This window comes from Coregonus clupeaformis, chromosome 18, assembly GCF_020615455.1.
Source record: "Coregonus clupeaformis isolate EN_2021a chromosome 18, ASM2061545v1, whole genome shotgun sequence".
NCBI classification, from domain to species: domain Eukaryota; kingdom Metazoa; phylum Chordata; class Actinopteri; order Salmoniformes; family Salmonidae; genus Coregonus; species Coregonus clupeaformis.
Window position 1 is genome coordinate 43,586,388 of NC_059209.1, and position 15,717 is coordinate 43,602,104.

At 47.5% G+C, this 15,717-nt stretch overlaps 1 protein-coding gene across 1 annotated transcript; it reads left to right on the forward strand.

Annotated features, from left to right (window-relative positions):
• The first annotated feature begins 1,336 nt into the window (after nucleotides 1-1,336).
• LOC121546410 (fructose-1,6-bisphosphatase 1) lies at nucleotides 1,337-11,098 on the forward strand. Its single transcript, XM_041857679.2, has 7 exons — nucleotides 1,337-1,620; nucleotides 6,378-6,540; nucleotides 6,767-6,859; nucleotides 7,052-7,192; nucleotides 7,506-7,643; nucleotides 8,078-8,197; nucleotides 10,220-11,098. The coding sequence occupies exons 1-7, from the start codon at nucleotides 1,451-1,453 to the stop codon at nucleotides 10,418-10,420; spliced, it is 1,026 nt and encodes a 341-aa protein (XP_041713613.1). The 5' UTR covers nucleotides 1,337-1,450; the 3' UTR covers nucleotides 10,421-11,098.
• The last annotated feature ends 4,619 nt before the right edge of the window (nucleotides 11,099-15,717 follow it).

Below are 15,717 nucleotides of genomic sequence, written 5' to 3' on the forward strand. Positions count from 1 at the left end.
CATAGACAAACATTGGCAGTAGAATGGCCTTATTGAAGAGCTCACTGACTTTCTATGTGGCACCATCATAGGATGCCAGGTAGCTTAGTGGGTAAGAGCATTGTGCCAGTAACCGAAAGGTCGCTGGTTCTAATCCCCGAGCCGACTAGGTGAAAAAACTGTCGATGTGCCCTTAAGCAAGGCACTTAACCCTAATTGCTCCTGTAAGTCGCTCTGGATAAGCGCGTCTGCTAAATGACGTAAATGTAAATGTAATGCCACCTTTCCAACAAGTCAGTTCGTCAAATATCTGCCCTGCTAGAGCTGCCCTGTTCAACTGTAAGTGTTGTTATTGTGAAGTGGAAACGTCTAGGAGCAACAACGGCTCAGCCGTGAAGTGGTAGGCCGCACAAGCTCACAGAACAGGACCGCCGAGTGCTGAAGCGCGTAGCGCGTAAAAATCGTCTGTCCTCGGTTGCAACACTCACTACCGAGTTCCAAACTGCCTCTGGAAGCAGTCAGCACAAGAACTGTTCGTCGGGAGCTTCATGAAATGGGTTTCCATGGCTGAGCAGCCGCACACAAGCCTGAGATCACCATGCGCAATGCCAAGCATCAGCTGGAGTGGTGTAAAGTTTGCGCGCCATTGGACTCTGAAGCAGTGGAAACACGTTCTCTGGAGTGATGAATCACACTTCACCATCTGGCAGTCCGACGGACAAATCTGGGTTTGGCGGATGCCAGGAGTACGCTACCTGCCCCAATGCATAGTGCCAACTGTAAATTTTGGTGGTGGAGGAATAATGGTCTGGGGCTGTTTTTCATGGTTCAGGCTAGGCCCCTTAGTTCCAGTGAAGGGAAATCTTAACGCAACAGCACACAATGACATTCTAGATGATTCTGTGTTTCCAACTTTCTGACAAAGCCCGCACACTGTGCATTCGCAAAACTCAGCTTCAACTTGATTTCATGCATGAGAGAGTCTATTATTTACCCTCCCATTCTAGCTACAATGTCAGTTCAGTCCATTGTTGGTTACAGACGGCATTGTCCCCTACAAAGCATGCTGTGTTTTCCACCGACAAGGTGCATGTGATGCAGGAACCCCTCTTTAAACTTCTATTGGTCCATTTTTTCGGGGGGGGAGGGGTTAAAGTAGGTGGCGATAATGCACCATAGCGTTGGATGCCAACCACGATAAACCCCACAGAAGAAGAAGAGGCCTACCCGCTTTTGGCCGTTCATGTCACGGGCCATAAACCGGTGCTCCACCGGTCAGCATAATCAGCATAATCGAAGTTATCCATTGTTTGCAGCAGGACGGCCACTCCCCTTTCACTTCGGATTGGCTGCCGTGTCTTCACTCCTCTCTCTGTCACCTCCAAGTTCCGTGTTGCAGCGTTTCATCGTTTTCATTCAGTACTCTTCAAACCCCATTCAGGACTCTTCTAACCCGCCGCTCTCTACAGTCATGTCGGACCGAGGCTCTTTTGATACCAACGTGGTGACTTTAACCCGGTTTGTGCTGGAGGAAGGGAGGAAAGCGAAGGGGACGGGGGAGCTCACTACCCTGCTCAACTCGATGTGCACGGCCGTCAAAGCCATCTCCACTGCTGTGAGGAAGGCTGGCATCGCCAACCTGTAAGTAATGATCATCACAGTTAGCGAACAAACAAATTAGGACTAGTCTGTCTATCTCTCATTGGAGGGAGGGAGGGAGGGAGAGAGACGGAGACAGAGAAAGTTTGTTGTTCAACAAGTCATTGTACAAGTAGCAATTTGTTTAGACTTATTCATAGACTAATGTCTTAGGGCTGTTTTACACAATCTACACACGGAATTAAGTTTCAGCTGCAACATATCCACGTAAGGGTCACAGGAGGTTGGTGACACCTTAATTGGGGAGGATGGGTTCGTGGTAATGGCTGGAATGGCATCAGTTGAATGAGAGAGAGAAAGCAAGCAGGGCATTCTATGCAATTAAAAAAACAAATTCAAATTGAAATAGCTATTAAAATTTGGCTAAAACTAATTGAATGTGTCATTGAACCAATTGCACTTTATGGCAGTGAGGTGTGGGGTCCACTGGCAAAACAAGATTTCACCCAATGGGACAAACACCCCATTGAAACCCTGCATGCAGAGTTCTGTAAGATTCTCCTACATGTCCAGAGGAAAACTACAAACAATGCATGCAGGGCAGAACTAGGCCAATATCCACTAATAATAAAAACTCAAAGAGCAATTAAGTTTTGGAAACATCTAAAATACAGTGACCCCGTCTCATATCATTACCAAGCCCTGCAATGCCAAGAGCTGAGCAAAGAAAAGAGTCCCCTCATCCAGCTGGTCCTGGGGCTGAGTTCACAAACCTGTTCTACTGACACACTGAAGCCTCAGGACCAGAACATCCAATCAATCAGAATAAACCAAATTACAACACAGTCAAAAGAAAACTACATTGCTTATTGGGAAACACAAGCACAAAGTAAAATGCAGTGCTATCTGGCCCTAAATAGACATTACACCATGGCAAACTATTTCACCATGGTTACTGATGAAAACCTTAGAAAAACCTTGACAAAGTACAGGCTCAGTGAGCCCAGCCTTGCCATTGAGAAGGGTGGACACAGGAAAACCTGGCTCCCTGTAGAGGAAAGGCTGTGCAACCACTGCACCACAGCAGAACCTGAGACAGAGCTGCATTTCCTGACAAAATGTCAAAAAATATAGAACAATAAGTGTATTTTCTCCAAATTTGAAACCCTTATTCACGGTTTCAAAGACCTCTCTGATGAGAATAGGCTACCCGTCCTGTTGGGGGAGGACTCAGAGAGCTGTGGGTTGGCAGAGCACTACATTGCTGCCTGCCATAAGATGAGGGCCAGTGTCTGACAGACCAACCAACCTGCACATGTCCTCTATATTGTTATTGTTCAATGGTTATTTTGACCCGTGGTTATTGTTGTTACTGTTGTCCCGTTGACAAAATTGATTATAATGTTAATATTGTAAATCTCCAAAGTAAGCTTTGGCAATATGTACATTGTAGGATATTTGACCAATCATAATCGATTTAGCTCAACATAGGTCAAGTAAGTAGGTGGTACACACATAATACAGAATCACACTTCCTCATTTCAAAAATTGCAGTATCACGCTTGCTTGGCACATATTTCGTTATCTTTACATGTGGTAATGTGGACGTTTTTTTGTGAAAGAGCACTGGTCAACTGAAACCACCACATCCATCAACAGATTAGGACTAATAGAGAGGGGGGGACATACACCTTTCAAACTAATGTTTTTTCCACAAACCTTAACATCCCACCAACATTTTTCCGCCTTTTCTTTATATCTGAAAGGTGTTGCTGTTATCAAAGCATAAACTTTTATTTATGCGAACCGACCTAGAGAGACACGTGATCGTATACAAAGGTACAGAATGTTATATATATACAGTGCATTCTGTAGGTCTGTAGGTCTATAGGTCTGTAGGTCTATAGGTCTATAGGTCTGTAGGTCTGTAGGCCTATAGGTCTGTAGGTCTATAGGTCTGTAGGTCTATAGGTCTGTAGGTCTATAGGTCTATATGTCTGTAGGTCTATAGGTCTATAGGTCTGTAGGTCTGTAGGTCTATAGGTCTGTAGGTCTGTAGGTCTATAGGTCTATAGGCCTATACAGTGCATTTGGAAAGTATTCAGACCCCTTGACTTTTTCCACATGTTGTTATGTTACAGCCTTATTCTAAAATGGATTAAAAAAAAAAATTTTGATTCGAAATGGTCGGTGATCTGTTTGTTGACTTGGCTTTCAAAAACTTTTGAAAGGCAGGGCAGGATGGATATAGGTCTGTAGCAGTTTGGATCTAGAGTGTCACCCCCTTTGAAGAGGGGGATGACCGCGGCAGCTTTCCAATCTCTGGGGATCTCAGACGTTAGGAAAGAGAGGTTGAACAGGCTAGTAATAGGGGTTGTGACAATTTCGGCGGCTAATTTTAGAAAGAAAGGGTCCAGATTGTCTAGCCCAGCTGATTTGTAGGGGTCCAGATTTTTCAGCTCTTTCAGAACATCAGCTGTCTGAATTTGTGTGAAGGAGAAGCGGGTGGGTCATTGGCAAGTTGCAGAGGAGGGTGCAGAGCTGGTGGCCGGGGTAGTGGTTGCCAGGTGGAAAGCATGGCCAGCCGTAGCAAAACGCTTGTTGAAATTCTCGATTTATTATAGATTTATCGGTGGTGACAGTATTTCCTAGCCTCAGTGCAGTGGGCAGTTGGGAGGAGGTGCTCTTATTCTCCATGGACTTTACAGTGTCCCAAAACTTTTTGGAGTTAGTGCTACAGGATGCAAATTTCTGTTTGAAAAAGTTAGCCTTTCCTTTCCTGACTGCTTGTGTATATTGGTTCCTAACTTCCCTGAAAAGTTGCATATCGCGGCGGCTATTTGATGCTAATGCAGTACGCCACAGGATGTTTTTGTGCTGGTCAAGGGCAGTCAAGTCTGAGGAGAACCAGGGGCTATATCTGTTCTTAGTTCTGAATTTTTTGAATGGGGCATGCTTATTTGAGATTGAGAGGAAAGCACTTTTAAAGAACAACCAGGCATCCTCTACTGACGGAATGAGGTCAATATCCATCCAGGATACCTGGGCCAGGTCAATTAGAAAGGCCTGCTCGCTGAAGTGTTTTAGGGAGCATTTGACAGTGATGAGGGGTGGTCGTTTGACCGCGGACCCATTACGGACGCAGGTAATAAGGCAGTGATCGCTGAGATCCTGGTTGAAGACAGCGGAGGTGTATTTAGAGGGTAAATTTGTCAAGATGATCTCTATGAGGGTACCCATGTTTACAGATTCAGGGTTGTACCTGGTAGGTTCCTTGAATATTTGTGTGAGATTGAGGGCATCTAGTTTGGATTGTAGGACGGCCGGGGTGTTAAGCATATCCCAGTTTAGGTCACCAAGCAGTACGAACTCTGAGGATAGATGGGGGCAATCAGTTCACATATGGTGTCCAGGGCACAGCTGGGGGCTGAGGGGGGTCTGTAGCAAGCGGCAACAGTGAGAGACTTATTTCTGGAAAGGTGGATTTTTAGAAGTAGAAGCTCAAACTGTTTGGGCACAGACCTGGATAGTATGATAGAGCTCTGCAGGCTATCTCTACAGTAGATTGCAACCCCACCCCCTTTGGCAGTTCTATCTAGATGGAAAATGTTGTAGTTGGGGATGGACATTTCTGAATTTTTGGTGGCCTTCCTAAGCCAGGATTCAGACACTGCTAGAACATCAGGGTTGGCGCAGCACTAGAGGAACAGAGGAGGAGTAGAATACGGCCAAAGGCTTTAAAAACTGGTCTTCTAGTGCGTTGGGTACAGAGAATAAAGGGGGCAGATTTACGGGCGTTGTAGAATAGATTCAGGGCATTATGTACAGACAAGGATATGGAAGGATATGAGTACAGTGGAGGTAAACCTAAGCGTTGGGTAACGATGAAAGAGATAGCATCACTGGAGGCACCGATTGAGCCGGTCTCCACGTGTATGGGGGGTGGGACAAAGGAGCTGTCTAAGGCAGGTTGAGCGGGACTGGGGGCTCTACAGTGAAATAGTACGTCAACAAAACAAAGGAGCTGATCATGGACTTCAGGAAACAGCAGAGAGAGCACGCCCCTATCCACATTGACGGGACCGCAGTGGAGAAGGTGAAAAGCTTCAAGTTCCTTGGCGTACACGTCACTGACAATCTGAAATGGTCCACCCACACAGACAGTGTGGTGAAGAAGGTGTAACAGCGCCTCTTCAACCTCAGGAGGCTGAAGAAATTCGGCTTGGCCCCTAAGACCCTCACAGACTTTTACAGATGCACAATTGAGAGCATCCTGTCGGGCTGTATCACTGCCTGGTACGGCAACTGCAGAGCATCCTGTCGGGCTGTATCACCGCCTGGTACGGCAACTGCACTGCCGTACCATAATGACAGAAGTGAGTGCTACGGTGCGATAGTCATTTAGTTCAGTTGCCTTTGCTTTCTTGGGTACAGGAACAATGGTGGACATCTTGAAGCATGTGGGGACAGCAGACTGGGAAAGAGAGAGATTGAATATGTCCGTAAACACTCCAGCCAGCTGGTCTGCGCATGCTCTGATGACCCGGCTAGGGATGCCATCTGGGCCGGCAGCCTTGCGGGGGTTAACACGCTTAAATGTCTTACTCATGTCGATCACGAAGAACGAGGACCCACAATCCTTGGGAGCGGGCCGCGTCGGTGGCACTGTGTTATCCTCAAAGCGGGCGAAGAGGGTGTTTTTAGCTTGTCCGGGAGCAAGACGTCGGTGTCGGCAACGTGGCTGGCTTTCCCTTTAATCTGTGATTGTCTGTAGACCCGGTCTCCTCTCCTCTTCCCAGGTATGGTATAGCGGGCACAACCAATGTGACAGGGGACCAGGTGAAGAAGCTGGACATCCTGTCTAACAACCTGGTGATCAACATGATCAAATCCTCCTTCACATCCTGTGTCCTGGTGTCAGAGGAGGACGACACCGCCATCATAGTAGAACCAGACAGACAGGTAACTAACGCTGTTGTTGTCCTGGTGTCAGAGGAGGACGACACCATCATAGTAGAACCAGACGAAGGTTGGTTATTGGAGTAAGAGTTGTTCTGGCAGCATTGCTGTTTAGAGCAGGGGTGGCCATCCCTCTGCTCGGGGGGGGGGCACCAGATAGTCCACATTTTGGTTCTATCCCTGCACTGATAAACATAATACAAATATTTGTTCCACTGGTCTCCTCCAGGGTAAATACGTGGTGTGTTTTGACCCTCTGGATGGCTCCTCCAACATCGACTGCTTGGTTTCAATCGGCACCATCTTCGCCATCTACAGAAAGGTATGTATTCTATAGGTTTCCATACATTATCTTTAACCAAACCAGAACGTGAACCCAGCGGTCGGTGTGTTTGACAAGGCTGGGTTTCTATAGGTGTTCTATGAAGTGCTTCACTGAGACCTGATGTATTTAGCTTTTATATGCATTTTACTGATCAAATCAATCAAGCAAATCGTCTGGTGTGTCTTCCAGATCACAGAGGATGACCCCTGTGAGAACGACGCACTGCAGCCTGGTAGAAACATCGTTGCCGCTGGATACGCCCTCTATGGCAGCGCCACCATGATGGTACTGTCCGCTGGGCAGGGGGTCAACTGCTTCATGTTGGACCCGGTCAGTAATATAATAATATAATAATATAATATGCCATTTAGCAGACGCTTTTATCCAAAGCGACTTACAGTCACCCACTAACAGGCAGGGAGTCAACTACTGTCCCGGTGAGTACCGTCCTCTACCCACTACAGCTGTTATAAGTCTTACTGGATCATTCATGTTTATGTGTCCATCTGTCTGTCAGGCCATAGGATCATTCATGTTTATGTGTCCATCTGTCTGTCAGGCCATAGGATCATTCATGTTTATGTGTCCATCTGTCTGTCAGGCCATAGTATCATTCATGTTTATGTGTCCATCTGTCTGTCAGGCCATAGGTGAGTTCATTCTGGTGGACAGGGATCTAAAGATCAAACCTAAAGGGAATATCTACAGTCTGAATGAAGGATATGCCAAATACTTTGACCCCGCTGTCACAGAGTACCTACAAAAGAAGAAGTTCCCCGAGGTACGCAAAACAAAGTAGTTCCCCGAGGTTGGGCTGGCGTTTAGCCATCATCATCATAAAATTCAAATAACTGCCAAAATAAAGGAAACACCAACATAAAGCATTTTAACAGGGCGTTGGGCCACGATCCGCCAGAACAGCTTCAATGCACCTTGGCATAGATTCTACAAGCGTCTGGAACTCTATTGGAGGGATGTGATTCCGTTCTTCCACCAGAAATTCCATCATTTGGTGTTTTGTTGATGGTGGTGGAAAACACTTCTATCCCTCATTTACTCAAGTGTTTCCTTTATTCTGGCAGCTACCTGATAAAGTACTCTCTACTACATGGGTAGTACATCCTTACTGTAAAACCGGCAGTATACAGAACTGTTATAGGCTAACTATTTAGACTGTGTTTGTGGTTCAGGGCTAACCCTTACTCTGTGTCTCAGGATGGCAGTGCCCCGTACGGTGCCCGCTACGTGGGTTCTATGGTAGCAGATGTCCACAGGACCCTGGTCTACGGAGGAATCTTCCTCTACCCTGCTAATGTCAAGAGCCCCGAGGGAAAGGTGGGCCCTAACCCCTGACCTTTAACCCTCTCAAGGGAAAGATGGGAAGATGTTGCTCTCATGGTTCTGTAGCTAGTTTAGTTTCCTCATGTTGAGGGTAACAATGTGATCAATGTGTGTCCATCTCCTCTATTGCTTAAAGCAGAAGAGATGGAGCTGCTGGGGAAATAGGAAACGGCAGTGGTGTTCTACTCTTGGCATGTCACAAGAGTGATGTCTTCAGAACAGTGAAGGTTATGTGTAAGGATGTGGTTCTATTGAATAATATATTTTCCTTTATTTTCCCCTAACCCTCCCACCCCTCCCCTAATTGGAGTAAACTAATGGACAACAACACTTAGGCTTCTACTTCCAGTTTATACATACTATACTGAACAAAAATGGGATGGTTGTATCAACCATGTACAGTGAGGGGAAAAAAAGTATTTGATCCCCTGCTGATTTTGTACGTTTGCCCACTGACAAAGACATGATCAGTCTATAATTTTAATGGTAGGTTTATTTGAACAGTGAGAGACAGAATAACAACAGAAAAATCCAGAAAAACGCATGTCAAAAGTTTTATAAATTGATTTGCATTTTATTGAGGGAAATAAGTATTTTGACACAGCTGTACATTCTTTGGTCGTTAAATGAAACTGGTATACTTTTTTTCATTTATCACAATTTTCTTTAACCAATTTTGGTCTTTAATGCAGGGCCAACAGACAAGTTCCCCCTTCCATTTGCAGTAATGTTGCAATCAGTTGGTTGTAATTTTGGATAGAGCAGACATTTCCATATTCTTTGATCAATTAGTAGATTTGAGTTTAACCATACTATTTGTTGGAATATTTGGTATTTTCTGGTTGATTAAACTGAAATTGCAACCAACCTTCTATGGCTTGTTTTAAAAATAGCGATATTCTGGAGATTATTTCATTTTCAAATAACCGAAAGTGAGAGGTTGTAATCTGAATAAAGGGAAAAAGGCTGTTCCTGAACATGGGTTGAGACATTCTTACTAATTTGCTGGAAAACCAGTTTGGATTTAAGTACAACTTTTTTTGTGTGACTGAGGCCTTTAGTGAGAGGTCTAACGCTTTAATATTTAATAATTTCAGCCCTCTGAATTCATATTCATTATATAAATAGGCAGTTTTTTTTAGTGATCCAATACGTAATATAGTACACTTATCGTAATTTGGTTGTAATCCAGAAAGATTAGAAAAAGTATCTAGATCCTCTATGAGGCTGTGGAGGGATTCAAGTTGTGGATTTAAAAGAAGATGAATCATCAGCGTACAATGATCCTTGATATTATTGTTGGATCTGATTTTAATAGCTAACATTTCAATGGCCATAATAAATAGATATGCCGATAGTGGACAACCTTGTTTCACTCCTCTTGACAGTTTAAATGTTCCAGGCATTTATATATAAATTCCAGTCGTACTTCATCAAAGGCCTTTTCAAAGTCAGCTATGAATACCAGGCCATTATGAACACCTGCTCTTTCCATGATATAGACTATCCAGGTGAAAGCTTATTGATGTCACTTGTTATATCCACTTCAATCAGTGTAGATGAAGGGGAGGAGACAGGTTAAAGGAGGATTTTTAAGCCTTGAGACAATTGAGACATGGATTGTGTATGTGTGCCATTCAGAGGGTGAATGGGCATGACAAAATATTTAAGTGCCTTTGAACAGGTTCTGGTAGTAGGTGCCAGGCGCACCGGTTTGTGTCAAGAACTGCAACGCTGCTGGGTTTTTCACAATCAACAGTTTCCTGTGTGTATCAAGAATGGTCCACCACCCAAAGGACATCCAGCCAACTTGACACAACCGTGGGTAGCATTGGAGTCAACATGGGCCAGCATCCCTGTGGAATGCTTTTGACACCTTGTAGAGTCCATGACCCAACAAATTGAGTCTGTTCTGAGGGAAAAAAGGGGGTGCAACTCAATATTAGGAGGGTGTTCCTAATGTTTTGTCCACAGTGTATATGAACATGTATATAATAATATGAATCTGTGTTCTAGCTGCGTCTGCTGTATGAGTGCAACCCCATGGCGTTCATCATCGAGCAGGCGGGCGGCATGGCAACCACAGGAAGTCAGAACGTCCTGGACATCCAGCCAATCAACATCCACCAGAGAGTTCCCGTGGTGCTGGGGTCACCTAGCGACGTCCAGGAGTACCTGGAGATATACCAAAAACACCAGGCCAACAACGGCAACTAGGGACCCCACACACACACACACACACACACACACACACACGTGAGATGACAAGCATACAGGTACACACTCCCTATGTGAAGACCAAAGACCATTATAAACCAATAGACCAAAGATCCACACATTCCCCTATCACTTATCCGAGACCCAATGGGATCAGCATGCTGTTGACCAAGAGACCAAAGATCCACACATTCCCCTATCACTTATCCGAGACCCAATGGGATCAGCATGCTGTTGACCAAGAGACCAAAGATCCACCGACTCTCCATAACCATCAACCACTAGACCGAAGACCAAAGACACACCCCCAAGCCTCACCACCCAGACCAGAGACCAAAGAACAAGAAGAAAACCAAGATGGCCACCTATGACTTCCCATCCTGGACCAGGAACCGGAGGGGGAAGAGACCATTTCCCCTCATTCCTTCATTGTCATTTATTTTAAAGGAATTTGCAGACAACTTTGCAGTATCCTCTCGGACCACTATTGGCCCCCAGACCACAGGTTGGGAACCACTGCATTAAATATTACCATGAATATTTATCAGTACTACTAAATATCAGACAGACCTAATGTTACCTCTATGCAGTACATAAAATATGTGCCTTGACTCAGATATTGTTTGGGATGTTGACGCATGTGATTAATAAACCGTGGGGACGACGTACCAAACAGAATGTTGTATCTTTTAGAATTCCATTTCACCACCTATATACATCACCAGGGCCCTAGAAGGATGAGAGCAGAGGGGAGAGAGTTAGGTTCAGCGGTTCCCTATATACAACACCAGGGGCCTAGAAGGATGAGAGCAGAGGGGAGAGAGTTAGGTTCAGCGGTTCCCTATATACATCACCAGGGGCCTAGAAGGATGAGAGCGGAGGGGAGAGAGTTAGGTTCAGCGGTTCCCTATATACATCACCAGGGGCCTAGAAGGATGAGAGCAGAGGGGAGAGAGTTAGGTTCAGCGGTTCCCTATATACAACACCAGGGGCCTAGAAGGATGCAGAGGGGAGAGAGTTAGGTTCAGCGGTTCCCTATATACATCACCAGGGGCCTAGAAGGATGAGAGCGGAGGGGAGAGAGTTAGGTTCAGCGGTTCCCTATATACATCACCAGGGGCCTAGAAGGATGAGAGCGGAGGGGAGAGAGTTAGGTTCAGCGGTTCCCTATATACATCACCAGGGGCCTAGAAGGATGAGAGCGGAGGGGAGAGAGTTAGGTTCAGCGGTTCCCTATATACAACACCAGGGGCCTAGAAGGATGCAGAGGGGAGAGAGTTAGGTTCAGCGGTTCCCTATATACATCACCAGGGGCCTAGAAGGATGAGAGCGGAGGGGAGAGAGTTAGGTTCAGCGGTTCCCTATATACATCACCAGGGGCCTAGAAGGATGAGAGCAGAGGGGAGAGAGTTAGGTTCAGCGGTTCCCTATATACAACACCAGGGGCCTAGAAGGATGCAGAGGGGAGAGAGTTAGGTTCAGCGGTTCCCTATATACATCACCAGGGGCCTAGAAGGATGAGAGCGGAGGGGAGAGAGTTAGGTTCAGCGGTTCCCTATATACATCACCAGGGGCCTAGAAGGATGAGAGCGGAGGGGAGAGAGTTAGGTTCAGCGGTTCCCTATATACATCACCAGGGGCCTAGAAGGATGCAGAGGGGAGAGAGTTAGGTTCAGCGGTTCCCTATATACAACACCAGGGGCCTAGAAGGATGAGAGCAGAGGGGAGAGAGTTAGGTTCAGCGGTTCCCTATATACATCACCAGGGCCCTAGAAGGATGCAGAGGGGAGAGAGTTAGGTTCAGCGGTTCCCTATATACATCACCAGGGGCCTAGAAGGATGCAGAGGGGAGAGAGTTAGGTTCAGCGGTTCCCTATATACAACACCAGGGGCCTAGAAGGATGCAGAGGGGAGAGAGTTAGGTTCAGCGGTTCCCTATATACAACACCAGGGGCCTAGAAGGATGAGAGCAGAGGGGAGAGAGTTAGGTTCAGCGGTTCCCTATATACATCACCAGGGGCCTAGAAGGATGAGAGCGGAGGGGAGAGAGTTAGGTTCAGCGGTTCCCTATATACAACACCAGGGGCCTAGAAGGATGAGAGCAGAGGGGAGAGAGTTAGGTTCAGCGGTTCCCTATATACATCACCAGGGCCTAGAAGGATGAGAGCGGAGGGGAGAGAGTTAGGTTCAGCGGTTCCCTATATACATCACCAGGGGCCTAGAAGGATGAGAGCGGAGGGGAGAGAGTTAGGTTCAGCGGTTCCCTATATACAACACCAGGGCCTAGAAGGATGAGAGCAGAGGGGAGAGAGTTAGGTTCAGCGGTTCCCTATATACAACACCAGGGGCCTAGAAGGATGAGAGCAGAGGGGAGAGAGTTAGGTTCAGCGGTTCCCTATATACAACACCAGGGGCCTAGAAGGATGAGAGCGGAGGGGAGAGAGTTAGGTTCAGCGGTTCCCTATATACATCACCAGGGCCCTAGAAGGATGAGAGCGGAGGGGAGAGAGTTAGGTTCAGCGGTTCCCTATATACATCACCAGGGCCTAGAAGGATGAGAGCAGAGGGGAGAGAGTTAGGTTCAGCGGTTCCCTATATACATCACCAGGGGCCTAGAAGGATGAGAGCGGAGGGGAGAGAGTTAGGTTCAGCGGTTCCCTATATACATCACCAGGGCCTAGAAGGATGAGAGCAGAGGGGAGAGAGTTAGGTTCAGCGGTTCCCTATATACAACACCAGGGGCCTAGAAGGATGCAGAGGGAGAGAGTTAGGTTCAGCGGTTCCCTATATACATCACCAGGGCCCTAGAAGGATGAGAGCGGAGGGAGAGAGTTAGGTTCAGCGGTTCCCTATATACATCACCAGGGCCTAGAAGGATGAGAGCAGAGGGGAGAGAGTTAGGTTCAGCGGTTCCCTATATACATCACCAGGGGCCTAGAAGGATGCAGAGGGGAGAGAGTTAGGTTCAGCGGTTCCCTATATACATCACCAGGGCCCTAGAAGGATGCAGAGGGGAGAGAGTTAGGTTCAGCGGTTCCCTATATACATCACCAGGGGCCTAGAAGGATGAGAGGGGAGAGAGTTAGGTTCAGCGGTTCCCTATATACATCACCATGGCCCTAGAAGGATGAGAGCGGAGGGGAGAGAGTTAGGTTCAGCGGTTCCCTATATACATCACCAGGGCCCTAGAAGGATGAGAGCAGAGGGGAGAGAGTTAGGTTCAGCGGTTCCCTATATACATCACCAGGGCCTAGAAGGATGAGAGCAGAGGGGAGAGAGTTAGGTTCAGCGGTTCCCTATATACATCACCAGGGGCCTAGAAGGATGCAGAGGGGAGAGAGTTAGGTTCAGCGGTTCCCTATATACATCACCAGGGCCTAGAAGGATGAGAGCAGAGGGGAGAGAGTTAGGTTCAGCGGTTCCCTATATACAACACCAGGGGCCTAGAAGGATGAGAGCAGAGGGGAGAGAGTTAGGTTCAGCGGTTCCCTATATACAACACCAGGGCCCTAGAAGGATGCAGAGGGGAGAGAGTTAGGTTCAGCGGTTCCCTATATACATCACCAGGGGCCTAGAAGGATGCAGAGGGGAGAGAGTTAGGTTCAGCGGTTCCCTATATACAACACCAGGGCCTAGAAGGATGAGAGCAGAGGGGAGAGAGTTAGGTTCAGCGGTTCCCTATATACAACACCAGGGGCCTAGAAGGATGAGAGCAGAGGGGAGAGAGTTAGGTTCAGCGGTTCCCTATATACATCACCAGGGCCCTAGAAGGATGAGAGCGGAGGGGAGAGAGTTAGGTTCAGCGGTTCCCTATATACATCACCAGGGCCCTAGAAGGATGCAGAGGGGAGAGAGTTAGGTTCAGCGGTTCCCTATATACAACACCAGGGGCCTAGAAGGATGCAGAGGGGAGAGAGTTAGGTTCAGCGGTTCCCTATATACATCACCAGGGCCCTAGAAGGATGCAGAGGGGAGAGAGTTAGGTTCAGCGGTTCCCTATATACATCACCAGGGGCCTAGAAGGATGCAGAGGGGAGAGAGTTAGGTTCAGCGGTTCCCTATATACATCACCAGGGGCCTAGAAGGATGAGAGCAGAGGGGAGAGAGTTAGGTTCAGCGGTTCCCTATATACATCACCAGGGCCCTAGAAGGATGCAGAGGGGAGAGAGTTAGGTTCAGCGGTTCCCTATATACATCACCAGGGGCCTAGAAGGATGAGAGCGGAGGGGAGAGAGTTAGGTTCAGCGGTTCCCTATATACAACACCAGGGGCCTAGAAGGATGAGAGCGGAGGGGAGAGAGTTAGGTTCAGCGGTTCCCTATATACATCACCAGGGCCTAGAAGGATGAGAGCAGAGGGGAGAGAGTTAGGTTCAGCGGTTCCCTATATACATCACCAGGGCCCTAGAAGGATGAGAGCGGAGGGGAGAGAGTTAGGTTCAGCGGTTCCCTATATACATCACCAGGGCCTAGAAGGATGAGAGCAGAGGGGAGAGAGTTAGGTTCAGCGGTTCCCTATATACAACACCAGGGGCCTAGAAGGATGAGAGCGGAGGGGAGAGAGTTAGGTTCAGCGGTTCCCTATATACATCACCAGGGCCCTAGAAGGATGCAGAGGGGAGAGAGTTAGGTTCAGCGGTTCCCTATATACATCACCAGGGGCCTAGAAGGATGCAGAGGGGAGAGAGTTAGGTTCAGCGGTTCCCTATATACATCACCAGGGGCCTAGAAGGATGCAGAGGGGAGAGAGTTAGGTTCAGCGGTTCCCTATATACATCACCAGGGGCCTAGAAGGATGCAGAGGGGAGAGAGTTAGGTTCAGCGGTTCCCTATATACATCACCAGGGGCCTAGAAGGATGCAGAGGGGAGAGAGTTAGGTTCAGCGGTTCCCTATATACAACACCAGGGCCCTAGAAGGATGCAGAGGGGAGAGAGTTAGGTTCAGCGGTTCCCTATATACATCACCAGGGGCCTAGAAGGATGAGAGCGGAGGGGAGAGAGTTAGGTTCAGCGGTTCCCTATATACAACACCAGGGCCCTAGAAGGATGCAGAGGGGAGAGAGTTAGGTTCAGCGGTTCCCTATATACATCACCAGGGGCCTAGAAGGATGAGAGCAGAGGGGAGAGAGTTAGGTTCAGCGGTTCCCTATATACATCACCAGGGGCCTAGAAGGATGCAGAGGGGAGAGAGTTAGGTTCAGCGGTTCCCTATATACATCACCAGGGGCCTAGAAGGATGAGAGCGGAGGGGAGAGAGTTAGGTTCAGCGGTTCCCTATATACATCACCAGGGGCCTA